This window comes from Gobio gobio, assembly GCF_949357685.1.
Source record: "Gobio gobio genome assembly, chromosome: 13".
In the NCBI taxonomy this organism is placed as follows: domain Eukaryota; kingdom Metazoa; phylum Chordata; class Actinopteri; order Cypriniformes; family Gobionidae; genus Gobio; species Gobio gobio.
This window is the reverse complement of record NC_137106.1, coordinates 45,102,072-45,119,053: the sequence shown is the minus strand read 5'-3', so window position 1 is coordinate 45,119,053 and position 16,982 is coordinate 45,102,072. Positions and strand designations below refer to the sequence as shown.

The following is a 16,982-nucleotide window of genomic DNA, read 5'->3' as shown; positions in this document are numbered from 1 at the left end:
AGAGAGAAGGTGTAGACAAGCTCATCCTCATTCATCTGTAAGAGATTGTAGTTAAAACATAAGTTCCTCATCAAGGTGTAATCATTATTATGAATGAGAGAAAGTGCATTGTGCAATACGGTGGACAAACACTTAAAGCAGGAGAAAACAACTGCAGAGCTTAAAACATGCATTGGTATGAACGGGCCTTAAGAAATGTTATGCCAGCTGCCCTGGCAATGCAAATACAACAGCAGTGTGAACGGACGGTCCTTGAAGAGGACTTTGGATATCCTCAATTTGAACAAACCCAATTAAGATTTAGGAGTTCTTACCATCTGCACACTGTTGCAGTCCTGTAATTCATACTCAAAGATGAGCACCCTAGACTCAGAGTCCTGACCAACAACAGAACATCCACCTAAAGACAGACCAGTTGGCTGGATCAACTGACCATTGCTAAACAAGTCCTGCTGGACTTCTACAAGAACCCGGTTCTCTCCGCATTGAACCGCTACGCTGCTGGGAGTCACGGGTTGCCTCAACTGGAAGTCCACCGCCAACTCGCTCTGCACCTCGGGAACGACGGGATACCTCCAATCCAAAGGCTTCACTTCACCGGTAAGATGGCGCCGCCGTGTTCGGTCGCCGTTCAGGTCGCTCCGCTAAGACTTTGCTTTTATTTATTATTCTACTCTCTTTTACTCTCTATTTTTTCCAACGGATCATCTGCTTTGATCTGTTACGACAGCAAAACACTTCTGGAAATTGGTTACTGCTACACTGACCTGTTTCAGGACACTTTCTCCAATCTTCCATCTGATATTCGCCGGGACGCCGAGTTGAACAATGGCCACTCGAGTCGACGGCGAAGATTCAAAAAACACCGCGGGAAACGCGCTGGGATCCGCAACAGACTGAGAAAAAGAGCATTCAGTCCTCCTCTCCCGAGCATTTTGCTCGCAAATGTCCAATCCTTGGAGAATAAGATGGACGATCTTAGAGCCAGGATAAGTTTTCAACGGGACATGAGAGACTGCAACATCTATTGTCTGTCCGAAACATGGCTCACGCCAGCGGTCCCGGATACAGCCGTGACGCCGTCCGAGAACTTCTCTGTTTTTCGGATGGACAGAACAGCCGAGGCCGGGAAATCTAAAGGCGGTGGAGTGTGTTTCATGATAAACAAGAAATGGTGCGATCCTAGGAACATCTCCATTCTTTCGCGATCCTGCTCGCCTCACTTGGAACATTTAACTCTCATGTGCCGGCCTTTCTACCTGCCGAGGGAGTTTTCCTCGGTCATCGCCACTGCCGTTTATATTCCACCACAGGCAGACACGGGGCTGGCTTTATCTGCCCTCCATGATGTGACCAGCGGCTTCATAAACAAACACCCCGACGCTGCTTTCATCGTCGCGGGTGATTTTAACAAAGCTAACCTAAAGAAAGTATTGCCAAACTTTCACCAGCATGTCTCCTGTCCCACACGAGGAGCAAACACACTGGATCATTGCTACTCTCCGTTTAAGAACGCCTACAAAGCTCGTTCACAGCCAGCTTTTGGCAAATCGGACCATGCCGCCATTTTCCTCACACCGGAATATAAACAAAGGCTCGTTCAAGAGCCCCCGGTGAGGAGGGAAGTCAAACGCTGGTCATCCCATTCAGAGATCACGCTACAGGCAGCTCTTGATGACGTCGACTGGGACATGTTCCGCGCGAGTTCTGAAGACGTCAGCGAGTTCACAGAAGTGGCGCTCTGCTTTATCAACACACTGACAGAGCAAGCCACACAAACAATAACTATAACGTCCTTCCCTAATCAGAAACCGTGGGTGGACAGTTCAATCCGCACTGCAGTTAACACGCGCACTAACGCGTACAATGCCGGTCTCCAAACGGGGGATATGAGGGAGTACAAAGCTTCATGTTATGCCCTCCGGCGCGCCGTTAAAGCCGCAAAACTCCGCTATAAAGACCGAGTGGAATCTCATTTCCAACTCAACGACTCCCGGCGGATGTGGCAGGGACTGAGGACCATCTGTGCTTTTGGAACTAAATCCTCTGCAGAGGTGAGAGCTGATCCGTTGCTGGTGAACGAGTTAAACTCTTTCTACGCTCGCTTTGATGGTAATCGCGGCAGCGCGACTCCGGCGAGTGACGCGTCAGAGAGAGTCCCTCAGAGCAGCAACAGTCACGTGATCTCTGTCTCGGAGGAGGAGGTTCGGAGAGCACTCAAACGTGTGGATGTCAGGAAAGCTGCTGGGCCGGATGGTATTTCAGGTCGTGTTCTGCGGTCCTGTGCTGATCAGCTCGCAGGGCTCTTTACATCCATATTTAACGAGTCCCTTGCTACATCTGTTGTCCCCACCTCCTTCAAACGATCCTCCATCATCCCTGTACCTAAGATCAGTAAACCCTCTTGCCTAAATGACTATCGTCCAGTGGCTCTCACATCTTTAGTCATGAAGGTCTTTGAGAGACTCATTAAAAACAACATTTGCTCCTCCATTCCTGACACTTTGGACCCTCTTCAGTTTGCCTATCGTCCCAATAGATCGACTGAAGATGCCATTTCTCACGTCCTTCACTCCTGCCTCACTCACATCGACAGCAAAAGTGGGAACTATGTCAGGCTGCTATTTATTGACTATAGCTCAGCCTTTAACACCATAGTTCCCATTAAGCTAACACACAAACTCCTGGATCTAGGCCTGAATTCTTCTCTCTGCCTCTGGATTGAAGATTTCCTCACTGGCAGACCCCAGGCGGTGAGAGTAGGCCAGTTCACCTCCACCTCCATCACCCTGAGTGTTGGAGCTCCACAGGGCTGTGTGCTGAGTCCCCTGCTCTACTCTCTCTACACCCATGACTGTTTGTCCACACACAGCTCCACCTCAATCATCAAGTTTGCTGATGATACTGTTGTCCTGGGTCTCATCTCCAACAACAATGAGACGGCATACTTGGACGAAGTGGAGCAACTGACATCATGGTGCCAGGACAACTGTCTCTCTCTGAATGTTAACAAGACCAAAGAACTGATTGTGGACTTCAGGAAGAGACAGCATCGGTCATACTCCCCTCTCATGATCAGCGGGACACCGGTAGAGAGAGTGAGCAGCTTCAAATACCTGGGTGTGAACATCTCCGAGGATCTGACCTGGACTACACACATCCAGACACAGGTGAAAAAAGCCAGGCAAAGACTGTACCACCTGCGCCAGCTGAGGAAATTCAGGGTTTCACCAGCCATCCTGAAAACTTTCTATCGAGGGGCGATAGAAAGTGTCCTGACTCAGTGCATCACAGCGTGGTACGGGAACAGCACCAGTCACGACTGCAAAGCCCTGCAAAGAGTGGTGCGCTTATCCGAGCGCATCTCAGGCTCAGCTCTCCCGTCTCTGCAGGACATCTACACCAAACGCTGCAGAGGTAGAGCTACTAAAATCATCAGAGACATTAATCACCCTGCAAACTCTCACTTCACCCTGCTGCCATCTGGTAAGCGCTTCCGTAGCCTGATGGCAAAGACTGAAAGACTCAGGAGGAGTTTCTTCCCCCAGGCCATCAGACTCCTGAACTCAGTCACGTGACTTCACTTCACCCCCGCACACACATAAACATCCAGTTTATACATTAACATCCACATACTGCCATTGCACTGCACTTTACTTTCCTATTGTTACTGCGTAACAACCTGTAATAAACCTTGCACATTATACTTCTTTATATATACATATATATATATATATTTATGTTAACCACTTATTTCTAAGTCTACAGTTTATCTCACTTATCATATCCACTTATTTTTTTATTTTTTTATATTTTTATATTTTAATTTTTATATTTTATTTTTATCTTATTTCCTATTTTTATCTTTTACTTGATTTATTTATAATTCTACTTATGTTAATACTTTTTATTCTAATTTTATTCTATTTCTATTTTAATTTCTTGTAACTGTTATTTGCACTGTCCATGGAGCGGACCTGTTTACATTTCACTGCCAGTTGTATATTGTGTATATAACTGTGTATGTGACAAATAAAACTCTTGAATCTTGAATCTTGAATCTTGGACCCTGCAACAGCTGCTTCTCCTGAAGGCCAAAAGGCTCCTGTGCAAGGCCTCGGGAGGCAGGACCCAAAGGACTCTGAAATGGAGAAGCCACTTGCAAAGGATTCCAGAGTTCTGGAGCAGAAAAGGCAGGATTTCTGAAATCTGGATTTGATTTTGGCCCCATGCTTCTTGGACTTTGACTGTGCATCAAACTTCCCCATGCATCAGGCAGATCAAACACAACAATCACAACCACCACTAACACACCTTTCAGAAGCCCCATCCTAGCAAACTTTGACACAAATGCCACAACACACACCAGTGCTTGGCTTAGCCATTTTGTACAGCTTTGAATGAAGGTGGCTCATCCCCTTTTAGTTTAATTGATTGCCGTTGATTCTCCTCTGGACCTGTAGAGTTTATATGCATCTCTGGGACCTACAGCTCTGCACAATTTGTATGTCTCTCTTATCTGACAAATTGAGGGGGACATTTACATGACACCATTTTCAAATAAAACTTTAAATGCATTGTGTTCATTTACACAACAACAGTGCTTTGTGGCCCTTAAAAATGCAAACTTTTAAAAACAGGGCTTCAAAGTTCAAGTTTTTGAAAATGATACCATTATTGTCTCCATGTAAACTACAAAAACATGCATTTGTGAAAACTGTGACATCATGTGCATGCATATTGCGTGTTTAGTCTATAGGCACGTAGTGTTTCTTTGCAAAGTGTCATCGCCATCTACTGGATTCTCTGCAGAGATTCTCCTAGAGATTTAATCAGATCAACATCATATTTGCACAGTCTAATCTAAAGGCCTTGGTGATGTTAAATTGCAAAGATCTTGAGTTTTCCCTGATGGTCGTGTCAGTGGCGGCCTCACAAATTTCGATGGTTCGCCATAAAACAGGAAGTTGTTGTAACTCGGGCATACAATTTCCGATCTGCCCCAAACTTCACATGTTTGATAAGAGTCCTGACCTGAAGACATCTACATGCCAATATTCAGTTACAGTCATAGCGCCACCTGCGGGCAACAGGAAATGCCTTGTTTTACATTGTGATTAACTCCTCATTGAGATTTAACTATAACATCATCATATTTGGTCATCATATCAGGCCTTGGTGATGTTAAATTGTGACAAAGGCCTGACAAAGTCTGATGTTTCGCCACGACACAGGAAGCTGTTGTAAGTCAGGCATACAATGTCCGATCTGCCCCAAACTTCAGATGTTTGATAAGAGTCCTAGCCTGAAGACATCTACATATGAGTTTCAGAATTAGGCATGGCAAAATGGCTCGATAGCGCCACCTACAACATTTCAACAAAGTGCCCCTCCCACTACGTTTCACGTACAGGTATGAAATTCGGTACACACATGTAACAGCCCAATACCTACAAAAAATCTCCTGGTACAAAATCAACGACACAGAGGGAAGATAGGGAGGGAAGGAAGGGCATGAAAAAGTTAATTGAAACAGTCATTCCTTTGTCCACTTGCCCTCAGCTTCTTATTCTTTAACATCAGCAGTTTATGCAACTGGCCACAGACCTACGTTTTCTCAAATTTTCCACCAAAATGTGATACAAAGAGCAAGAAGAGTTAACAGGACTAAGACTTAAGTTAAGGATGGGACACTAAAATGGACAAATATAATAGACCCCATTTTGAAATGTTTATTTCACAAACCTAATTCACCAACAGTTAGCTCTTCAAACCAGTTAAATATAATTAAAATGGGATGCATTTCCTTGACGCCATGGATTGCCTTCCACATTCTGTTTTTAACCGTTCTGGAAACGGTTTATAGACCCCTTTCATGAGTAAGGTTAAAAGCAACAAAAAAAAACAAGACAAGTTTAAAACATTTTAGACCGCATTTACACCTGTATTTAGCATAGTCCACTTGTGATTGGACTGATAAACGCTTTATTACCAGGTGTAAACAGGCCTGCAGACAGCAACTCCAGTGTGACAGCAACTCCCACCAGTTAAGGGACTAAACCAGCTTTTATTAAAGCACCAGTCTACTTTTCAATAAACATTGGGGCTAGCCTAAAGAAAAAAGGCTGGTCACAATTTGGGATTTAAAATAAATAAGACAATGCAGGTTGATACTCATTTCGTTGCAGATGCAAAAAAGGGAACTCCTGTTTAGTAGTGTAGCCCAATAAATCAAACTGAGAACAGTCATGAAAAATCAATACCAAAGAGACAGTGGAGTTAAGAAGTTTATTAAAACTACTAAAGTCACATGACCAGGGTAACTTCTCCACTAGACACCACAGTTTGCCCACTAGAGATGGTCTTGACGTTAGCATCTCTTCCTGGAAAAGAAAATGGTAGAATCGTGAGGCATTTAAAAACCAAATTCTCATGGTTCCTGAAGTCAGTTTACAACAAGCACTCACTTTTCCTAGTGCAGCTTTGCTCACAGGAGCCAGAAGAGGGATGGCACACTGCTGTACTACAGTGGATGAAGATCTAACAGAGGGGGGAAAGGGATAAGCCACAGAAAGAAAAACACCTAATATTAAGGATTCAGGTAAGGCTGCAGAGCATACGGTTTCCTGTAGAGGAGCCAGTGATGCTGGATCCACAAATGTGAACATCTTCACAACAAAGCGCTTGTAGTGGGTTGGGAACTGAAGACCAGAAGATCCAGCCACCGGAACCAATGAGGTCAGGTAACGGTCATCCTGGTAAGGGCATCTGAAAGGTAAAGAGGCAGTCAGAACTGCCTTACAGCACACTAGATGGATAAAGACTGGCCTTACTCACCCATCAACCAGAAGGTCCCACTGGGGTAGACTGAGTGGACTGGGGGTTGATGTCGCCCAGCAATGTCCAAGCATTAGGACAATGTTGGGGTCGGTCCTCTCCAAAATGCGCACCTCAACATACACAGGCTCCCGCAGGACTTTTGTGACGGGATAATCAGCATCACCGTAGTAGGACGTGTATGCCTCATCCCCTGGGGAAGAAAACCAGCGTTTAACCAGAAACTGCTGCAATCTGGATTTTTAGAAAATACTTGTGCATACTTGGACAGACACTTACCTTCTGCACAGCCTTTGGTGACACATTGACCATTTGCCAGTCTAAGCTCCACCCTGAGGGGTCCAGAAGCCGCTACTAGTGGAGGTGCAGGAACAGTGTTGACCTCCACAACCAGAGCTTCCACAGAAGTAGCAGAGTACCTACACTGGAAGAGAAGCCTAGACAACAAATAGTGAGCTTGTAGCCTTTGTCAAGGATTCATATTTTTTCTAATTAAAAAAAACAACAACAAAACCTACTCAAAATGGCTGTCCCTTGTGATGGAACCAAGTGGTCCAACACCCACTTCATACGAGGAGGTCATTCGGTTCTCATACACCACATATCCACCGTCCTCCTGCAAATAGTAACTGTTGGCATCCAGGACATTCTAAGCCATGCAGAACTGAACCACAAGCAGCTACTCACCATCATGCTTGTGCCACATGCAGTGACAGGGAACTGGTATATAGCAAAGGAAGGTGTAGATCCCACAGGACTGCAAGGTGGGTCGTTTCCACCCAGGAGATGGACTGAATCCAGGCTCAAGCGAGGTAGTGTAACATCTCTTGCCACCACTACCACAAACTGACCATCTCTTATACACTGGACAGTCACTGGAACAAGGTACAAGAGCAGGTTATTACTGAGGAGTGGTTTAACATGAAAACCTTAACATTGACTCACTCTTACCTGCCTTCCCATAGAAACACTGCTGTCCATTAAAGCAGCAGTTGATAGCGTCACACTCAGCACCACTGATACCAGGTGGGCCACATTGGATCTGCTCATAATCAGCTACAGCACATTTGTCAAGGGGCTCTGCCTGCGCCACTGGCTGCTTAGACTGAACCTGCTGAGGAAACTTTTGACTAGCTTGTTGTTGAACCTGCTGAGGAAACTGTTGACTAGCTTGTTGTTGAATCTGCTGAGGAAACTGTTGACTAGCTTGTTGTTGAAACTGCTGAGGAAACTGACTAGCTTGTTGTTGAAACTGCTGAGGAAACTGTTGACTAGCTTGTTGTTGAACCTGCTGAGGAAACTGTTGACTAGCTTGTTGTTGAACCTGCTGAGGAAACTGTTGACTAGCTTGTTGTTGAACCTGCTGAGGAAACTGTTGACTAGCTTGTTGTTGAACCTGCTGAGGAAACTGTTGACTAGCTTGTTGTTGAACCTGCTGAGGAAACTGTTGACTAGCTTGTTGTTGAACCTGCTGAGGAAACTGTTGACTAGCTTGTTGTTGAACCTGCTGAGGAAACTGTTGACTAGCTTGTTGTTGAACCTGCTGAGGAAACTGTTGACTAGCTTGTTGTTGAACCTGCTGAGGAAACTGTTGACTAGCTTGTTGTTGAACCTTCTGAGGAAACTGTTGACTAGCTAGCTGTTGAACCTTCTGAGGAAACTTTTGACTAGCTTGTTGTTGAACCTTCTGAGGAAACTGTTGACTAGCTAGCTGTTGAACCTTCTGAGGAAACTGTTGACTAGCTAGCTGTTGAACCTTCTGAGGAAACTGTTGACTATGTTGACTAGCTAGCTGTTGAACCTTCTGAGGAAACTGTTGACTAGCTTGTTGTTGAACCCGCTGGTCAATTTGCTTTAACATCAGAGGATTCTGGGGCAGATTACTCCACTGTGGAACAGCATGACAAAAAGTACAAAACCACACACAAAGTGCCAGAGATTGAACAGCACACCAGCTTCCTGCCATTGTTCAACAACTAGTCACACTGTTGAGATGATGCCCTTTGGTCTTTTTGTATTCTACAGATTTTGGCTAATTAACAATGATCCCTCCCTCTTCATTAAGAGTCATGATTCTCCAGACTTGCCCAAATGGGAGTTTATGCTACCAGAAAATTCTCATCAAAATCATACGCATGTGATGTAGGGGAGTGCGGGGCACAAACTAACGCGGGGTTATGCCAAGTTCACACTGCCCGATTTTAGCCCCGATTTTGACTCGCCGACAGGTTTTGGGAAATCGCAGACAAATGGCTGAAATGATAGGCAAATCGGTGCTTGTGCACGCGAGTGACAATCACGCAGTGTGAATGATCAAAGACGCGATCAGAGACAATCACCGATGAGTTGCCGACGCTCGCGAGATATTTGGCATGCTAAATATCTGGACCTGTCGGCGATTCAAACTCCTGCTGTGTGAAATGAGTTCTGACTGAAAAATACATCTGCGATGACCGACAGCCAATGAGAGAGCAAGATACAGGGCAGCGGGAGGTTCGGGGAGGAGTTATAGACCAGAATATCCGTATTTTTTATATATATATATATAAGCAGAAACAAAGCACAAACATTTGCTTGACCAGCCGCAGCAGCAGCACACTGCAAAATTATTTATTTACCTCAAACTCTCTTTGCAGAACACAATCCTTGCTCCCTGTGTCTCCCCAACCATTTCCTCCACCATAATCTTTTTTCTTTTTCTCCTTTTTGCTGCAAATCAGCGCACAGACAATTTGGATAGCAAGTTTCTGAACTGCAGTCTATATTTTTAATAACAATTCCAGTCTGGCACAAGAACTCCGGTCTGACGCACGTGTTATCTCGCGTTGTTTCCTTCTCACTTCTTGCGTATGTTTGCTTGTGAAACGTAGTTCGCGGACGGGACAGAGCTGTCGGCGATTTTTCCTTTTGTACAGTCATGCAGTGTGAAACCCTCTGTCGCCGATCCATCGTGCAGTGTGAACACAGCAGTGACTGAATGCTGGCCCAGATAGTCATGCAGTGTGAAAAGAACTGTGATCCGACGAGTTTGAAAATCGTGCAGTCTGAACTAGGCTTTAGTTGTAACACACATGGTTTAACACTTTCCACACATGCCAGGATGACGAAACTTAGAAACTTAGTGTATTTACTGGTTGCCATATCAACATTATTTAGAGAAAAAATAGCCGCAAAATTAAATAATCTTTGGAAGATATTACTGAACATTTATTTAACCATAGCAAAAAGTAAATTTCTTACTTAAGTTTATTTTTCATCTCTGTTTTTTGTGTTTATTTAAAACAAGAAAAATCTGATATTATTTGAATCTTATATCTGTTATTTAACAGTTGAGATTGTTCTTTAATGTTGATCTAACAGCAGAAGACATGAGCCACGGTTTAAATCCCAGTTGCGCAGGTGGGGTGCGTTGAAACACTGCATTACAATGAGCCCCTATTAGAACTACGCTATTATATTCTATACTTTTATGAATTCTTTTGAGAAACCATGAGAAAAGGGTGAATAATGACAGAGTCAATGATCAGAAATTATTCATTATCATTATGTTTTTAACTATGCTGTTTAGCTGTATTTAGCCAAAAATCTGTATAATTTTAATCATTACAAATTAAAAAGTTAATAATTGTATTTTATTGACAAAATATTTTAGTTTGTCTTGTATTTTTTGTTATTATATCAGGTAACATTTTAAGCTGTCATTTGGTCATGTTACAATGTGCCCCACCCATGGGGCATGTTGTCACATTTCACTTCCATTCTTTCGGGGTAAATCAAGAAAAAAAGTATACACAGTATTAATGAAACAAAACCACATAATTGTACTAGACATGTGGAGAATTAATGTGAGAAAAAATAAATACTCTGAACCCCAAGTGAATTTACACAAACTGAGACAGTCAAAAAGCGTAAGGTTGTGCCCTGCTCTCCCCTATATTTAATCCAATTAGTCAGATTTGTCATATTGAAGACAAATAAAAAGGTTCATGCTCAGGTTTGCTACTGGAGCTTGCCCAAAGTACTTTGGGTAGATGTTTGGTGCATTCCGCTTTGCTTGTAGACATGCAGAAATATTAACTAGCATTACTACTTTTACAATATCTTTATATGGCAGAAATAGTAATAGTCTGTAGTTCCAAATTTAGCAACACACTCACAAACCTCCCTAAGCACTTCCCCTTGGGGCAATCCCTGTCGCCAGTTTGAAGTGTTCCACAAGTGGACAAGAGAGGTTTATGTGGACAGACCCTCGACTCCTTGATTATGACAGAGGGGACGAACCTACTCATATATACTTTAATTACAAAATAAATGTAACTGTAATCAGTTACTGAGAAAAAAAAAGTGTAATTAAATTACAGTTACTTATGAAAATGTTAATTATTACAAAGGGGGTTACATCTGAATATTTTCGGTAAAAAGCTAGGATATGTTGAATAATATTAATTGGTTGTTTTGCCTGTGCAGGATGCCTCTTGCCATTTACAGTGGGGGTTTTTTAATATACAATTGCTAGGACCCATTTCTCAATACTTAGGACACTTTTTCAAAACTCTTCACACAGTTCTCCTAACAAACTTTCAGCTCGGCGCAGCAGATAATTTCACATTCAAAATGCACTAAAACTACCAAAACACAATTCTTTCCCCTAGCAAAGGTTTCAACCAACACACACTTTGTCAATCCCCAAACGGACGAGGCGTTTATACTTGACGCACTCGCCGTTGTACTATTCTGTGAAACGACAGAGGGCGACTCAGAGTAATTGTTCTATAAACCATCAGGAAACCGCAGTGAGAGAAGTAGAAGAAAGTAGCTACACAGGTGACCATATTTATTTTAATAAACTTCACCAAAAAAAAAACACACTACAAAAGAATCGTGTAAAACTCAGTAAACCTTGATTGCTAATCATTAATCCAGTGTATGCTTTCGATTTACCCCAAAAGAAAGTGAAATATGACAGCCTGCCCCATAGGTGGGGCACATTAACATGACAGCTTGAGGTTCAGATACAATAAAACAAGACAAACTAAGTCAAAATACAAATTAACTTTCAAATAAAATAATGCCATTTAATCATTAAAACTATACTGACAAACAGTTATACAGAAGTTAAAAACCATAACTTCTGAACATTGACTGTTATTCTTTCCTCAATAGAATAGTTCTAATAGGGGCACATTGTAACAGTTACAACATGCCCCACCTGTGCAACTGGGATTTAAACCCGTCTAGTATCTTCTGCTGGTTAGAGCAGCATTAGAACTCTCAACTGTTAAACAGATTGGTCTTATTTTCAATAAACGTTTTGTTAAATGTTCAGTGAGCGCGTCCAAATAATTATTAATTGGTGCAGTGTCACTAAATAATGTTGATATGGCAACTAGTAAATACATTAGGTTTCATCATCCCGGCATGTGTGGAAAGTTAAACTGTTACAACTAGCCCCGCGTCAGGTTGTGCACCGCTCCCCACACTAACCTTGAGAAGTTTAAATTCCATACGGAGAAAAATAATAACTTCTGTACCTCTGCAAGTCACATAGCATGCAGCCATAGGGTTTCAGACTTATTGGGACTTGCAAAGGTACAGTCAGTTCCACCACATTTGCAGAATAAGGCACTCTTTCCAGGTCAAAAGCAGTTAAACCAGACATGAAGCAAAGTGAAAAGTCAGATACAAGCAAGGATTGATGTCAGTTTTATTGAGAAACTTTCTTTTGCCCTTGAACAATTACAGGACCAAGTGTTGCCTTGCCTTCCCACTGTACACCTAGAGAGAAGAAAGAGCAAAGTTAGGAGCACTTAAAACATCAAAAGCAAGCTTAAAGCAAGAGCTACCGACCTCCATAAGGAGAAGCAGCAATTCCACCATCAGGACCACATGTTGAGTCACAGCAACCACAAACTTGGTCATTTCCATCAGCAGCAAACCACCTGCAACAAGACAAAGCACTTTCAACATGAGCAAAGAAATTAAATATAATAATAAGTGCAACGTACCCATTGGCAAAGGAACAGGATTTGCGCTGAGCGTCACTGGGTGCAGAAGCAATAGTTGCCTTCAGAACACATGTTATGTAGATCTACAAGGGATGACAGACAAGTCAGAAAACCAAAGCAGATGGGAAGAGAAGTCAAATTAACTCTTGTGGTACATACAGATGGACTGGTGCTCTCCTGGAACATGAATGCCTCAAGCTGGAACTGGATCTTGTCAACCTGGGACCGAGGCATGAAGCGGGAGCTGGAAGCTGTAGCCTTGGCATCCACAAAGCACCTGACGACAAAGTCACCACAAAGAGCAACTCATGAATGTTTAAAAAGAGCAAACAAAACAGTCCTATAACATCTAGAGCCATGACCTTACCCATGATTCTCAATGAAGGAATATCTCGGAAGGGAGTTCACGTCAGGCACTTGAGTGGCCACACAGCTGTCCACAAACACACGCAGAGGCACATGATTGTACTGCTTCACAGATGCCTCGATGTTAATAACACCACCCAGGAAATAGGAGTATGAAGGCCTCTGGTAGGACCAATCGTCTACAAAAGAGAAGGAACACCCTAGGAAGAGCCACATTTGCAAGGTCGAAGGTCCAAAGAAAGTGCACTTACCCAGCATGAGCTTCAGGGAGAACATCAAGACTTCTTCACCAACCTTGGTTGAGGCATAAGGGACCCATGTTGGCCTCAAGGCATCACTGCTTACATTGTGTAGCCTGTGGTTCATGAAAGTACCCATTAAATGGTCTCCCAGTTGCACAAGCAGTGAAAGTCACAGAGGTCACTTACCTTTGATAGTGGCATTGAACGCCAACAATTGCACCATCGGCCCGGGTAATCGGAGTACCTGCAAGAGCCTCAGGGGTGTAGGTAAGAGAGAAAGTGTAGACAAGCTCATCCTCATTCATCTGTAAGAGATTGTAGTTAAAACATAAGTTCCTCATCAAGGTGTAATCATTATTATGAATGAGAGAAAGTGCATTGTGCAATACGGTGGACAAACACTTAAAGCAGGAGAAAACAACTGCAGAGCTTAAAACATGCATTGGTATGAACGGGCCTTAAGAAATGTTATGCCAGCTGCCCTGGCAATGCAAATACAACAGCAGTGTGAACGGACGGTCCTTGAAGAGGACTTTGGATATCCTCAATTTGAACAAACAACCAATTAAGATTTAGGAGTTCTTACCATCTGCACACTGTTGCAGTCCTGTAATTCATACTCAAAGATGAGCACCCTAGACTCAGAGTCCTGACCAACAACAGAACATCCACCTAAAGACAGACCAGTTGGCTGGATCAACTGACCATTGCTAAACAAGTCCTGCTGGACTTCTACAAGAACCCGGTTCTCTCCGCATTGAACCGCTACGCTGCTGGGAGTCACGGGTTGCCTCAACTGGAAGTCCACCGCCAACTCGCTCTGCACCTCGGGAACGACGGGATACCTCCAATCCAAAGGCTTCACTTCACCGGTAAGATGGCGCCGCCGTGTTCGGTCGCCGTTCAGGTCGCTCCGCTAAGACTTTGCTTTTATTTATTATTCTACTCTCTTTTACTCTCTATTTTTTCCAACGGATCATCTGCTTTGATCTGTTACGACAGCAAAACACTTCTGGAAATTGGTTACTGCTACACTGACCTGTTTCAGGACACTTTCTCCAATCTTCCATCTGATATTCGCCGGGACGCCGAGTTGAACAATGGCCACTCGAGTCGACGGCGAAGATTCAAAAAACACCGCGGGAAACGCGCTGGGATCCGCAACAGACTGAGAAAAAGAGCATTCAGTCCTCCTCTCCCGAGCATTTTGCTCGCAAATGTCCAATCCTTGGAGAATAAGATGGACGATCTTAGAGCCAGGATAAGTTTTCAACGGGACATGAGAGACTGCAACATCTATTGTCTGTCCGAAACATGGCTCACGCCAGCGGTCCCGGATACAGCCGTGACGCCGTCCGAGAACTTCTCTGTTTTTCGGATGGACAGAACAGCCGAGGCCGGGAAATCTAAAGGCGGTGGAGTGTGTTTCATGATAAACAAGAAATGGTGCGATCCTAGGAACATCTCCATTCTTTCGCGATCCTGCTCGCCTCACTTGGAACATTTAACTCTCATGTGCCGGCCTTTCTACCTGCCGAGGGAGTTTTCCTCGGTCATCGCCACTGCCGTTTATATTCCACCACAGGCAGACACGGGGCTGGCTTTATCTGCCCTCCATGATGTGACCAGCGGCTTCATAAACAAACACCCCGACGCTGCTTTCATCGTCGCGGGTGATTTTAACAAAGCTAACCTAAAGAAAGTATTGCCAAACTTTCACCAGCATGTCTCCTGTCCCACACGAGGAGCAAACACACTGGATCATTGCTACTCTCCGTTTAAGAACGCCTACAAAGCTCGTTCACAGCCAGCTTTTGGCAAATCGGACCATGCCGCCATTTTCCTCACACCGGAATATAAACAAAGGCTCGTTCAAGAGCCCCCGGTGAGGAGGGAAGTCAAACGCTGGTCATCCCATTCAGAGATCACGCTACAGGCAGCTCTTGATGACGTCGACTGGGACATGTTCCGCGCGAGTTCTGAAGACGTCAGCGAGTTCACAGAAGTGGCGCTCTGCTTTATCAACACACTGACAGAGCAAGCCACACAAACAATAACTATAACGTCCTTCCCTAATCAGAAACCGTGGGTGGACAGTTCAATCCGCACTGCAGTTAACACGCGCACTAACGCGTACAATGCCGGTCTCCAAACGGGGGATATGAGGGAGTACAAAGCTTCATGTTATGCCCTCCGGCGCGCCGTTAAAGCCGCAAAACTCCGCTATAAAGACCGAGTGGAATCTCATTTCCAACTCAACGACTCCCGGCGGATGTGGCAGGGACTGAGGACCATCTGTGCTTTTGGAACTAAATCCTCTGCAGAGGTGAGAGCTGATCCGTTGCTGGTGAACGAGTTAAACTCTTTCTACGCTCGCTTTGATGGTAATCGCGGCAGCGCGACTCCGGCGAGTGACGCGTCAGAGAGAGTCCCTCAGAGCAGCAACAGTCACGTGATCTCTGTCTCGGAGGAGGAGGTTCGGAGAGCACTCAAACGTGTGGATGTCAGGAAAGCTGCTGGGCCGGATGGTATTTCAGGTCGTGTTCTGCGGTCCTGTGCTGATCAGCTCGCAGGGCTCTTTACATCCATATTTAACGAGTCCCTTGCTACATCTGTTGTCCCCACCTCCTTCAAACGATCCTCCATCATCCCTGTACCTAAGATCAGTAAACCCTCTTGCCTAAATGACTATCGTCCAGTGGCTCTCACATCTTTAGTCATGAAGGTCTTTGAGAGACTCATTAAAAACAACATTTGCTCCTCCATTCCTGACACTTTGGACCCTCTTCAGTTTGCCTATCGTCCCAATAGATCGACTGAAGATGCCATTTCTCACGTCCTTCACTCCTGCCTCACTCACATCGACAGCAAAAGTGGGAACTATGTCAGGCTGCTATTTATTGACTATAGCTCAGCCTTTAACACCATAGTTCCCATTAAGCTAACACACAAACTCCTGGATCTAGGCCTGAATTCTTCTCTCTGCCTCTGGATTGAAGATTTCCTCACTGGCAGACCCCAGGCGGTGAGAGTAGGCCAGTTCACCTCCACCTCCATCACCCTGAGTGTTGGAGCTCCACAGGGCTGTGTGCTGAGTCCCCTGCTCTACTCTCTCTACACCCATGACTGTTTGTCCACACACAGCTCCACCTCAATCATCAAGTTTGCTGATGATACTGTTGTCCTGGGTCTCATCTCCAACAACAATGAGACGGCATACTTGGACGAAGTGGAGCAACTGACATCATGGTGCCAGGACAACTGTCTCTCTCTGAATGTTAACAAGACCAAAGAACTGATTGTGGACTTCAGGAAGAGACAGCATCGGTCATACTCCCCTCTCATGATCAGCGGGACACCGGTAGAGAGAGTGAGCAGCTTCAAATACCTGGGTGTGAACATCTCCGAGGATCTGACCTGGACTACACACATCCAGACACAGGTGAAAAAAGCCAGGCAAAGACTGTACCACCTGCGCCAGCTGAGGAAATTCAGGGTTTCACCAGCCATCCTGAAAACTTTCTATCGAGGG

The 16,982-nt window shown here is 44.5% G+C and overlaps 1 protein-coding gene across 1 annotated transcript; it reads right to left on the bottom strand.

Annotated features, from left to right (window-relative positions):
* Positions 1–6,450: 6,450 nt before the first annotated feature.
* On the bottom strand, positions 6,451–13,213 carry LOC307136032 (zona pellucida sperm-binding protein 4-like; the record flags this gene model as incomplete). The annotated part of the gene is made up of 8 exons (XM_079832778.1): positions 6,451–6,540; positions 6,621–6,768; positions 6,838–7,030; positions 7,117–7,274; positions 7,356–7,453; positions 7,525–7,712; positions 7,789–7,893; positions 13,210–13,213. The coding sequence occupies 8 exons, from the start codon at positions 13,211–13,213 to the stop codon at positions 6,451–6,453; spliced, it is 984 nt and encodes a 327-aa protein (XP_079688904.1).
* Positions 13,214–16,982: the final 3,769 nt, after the last annotated feature.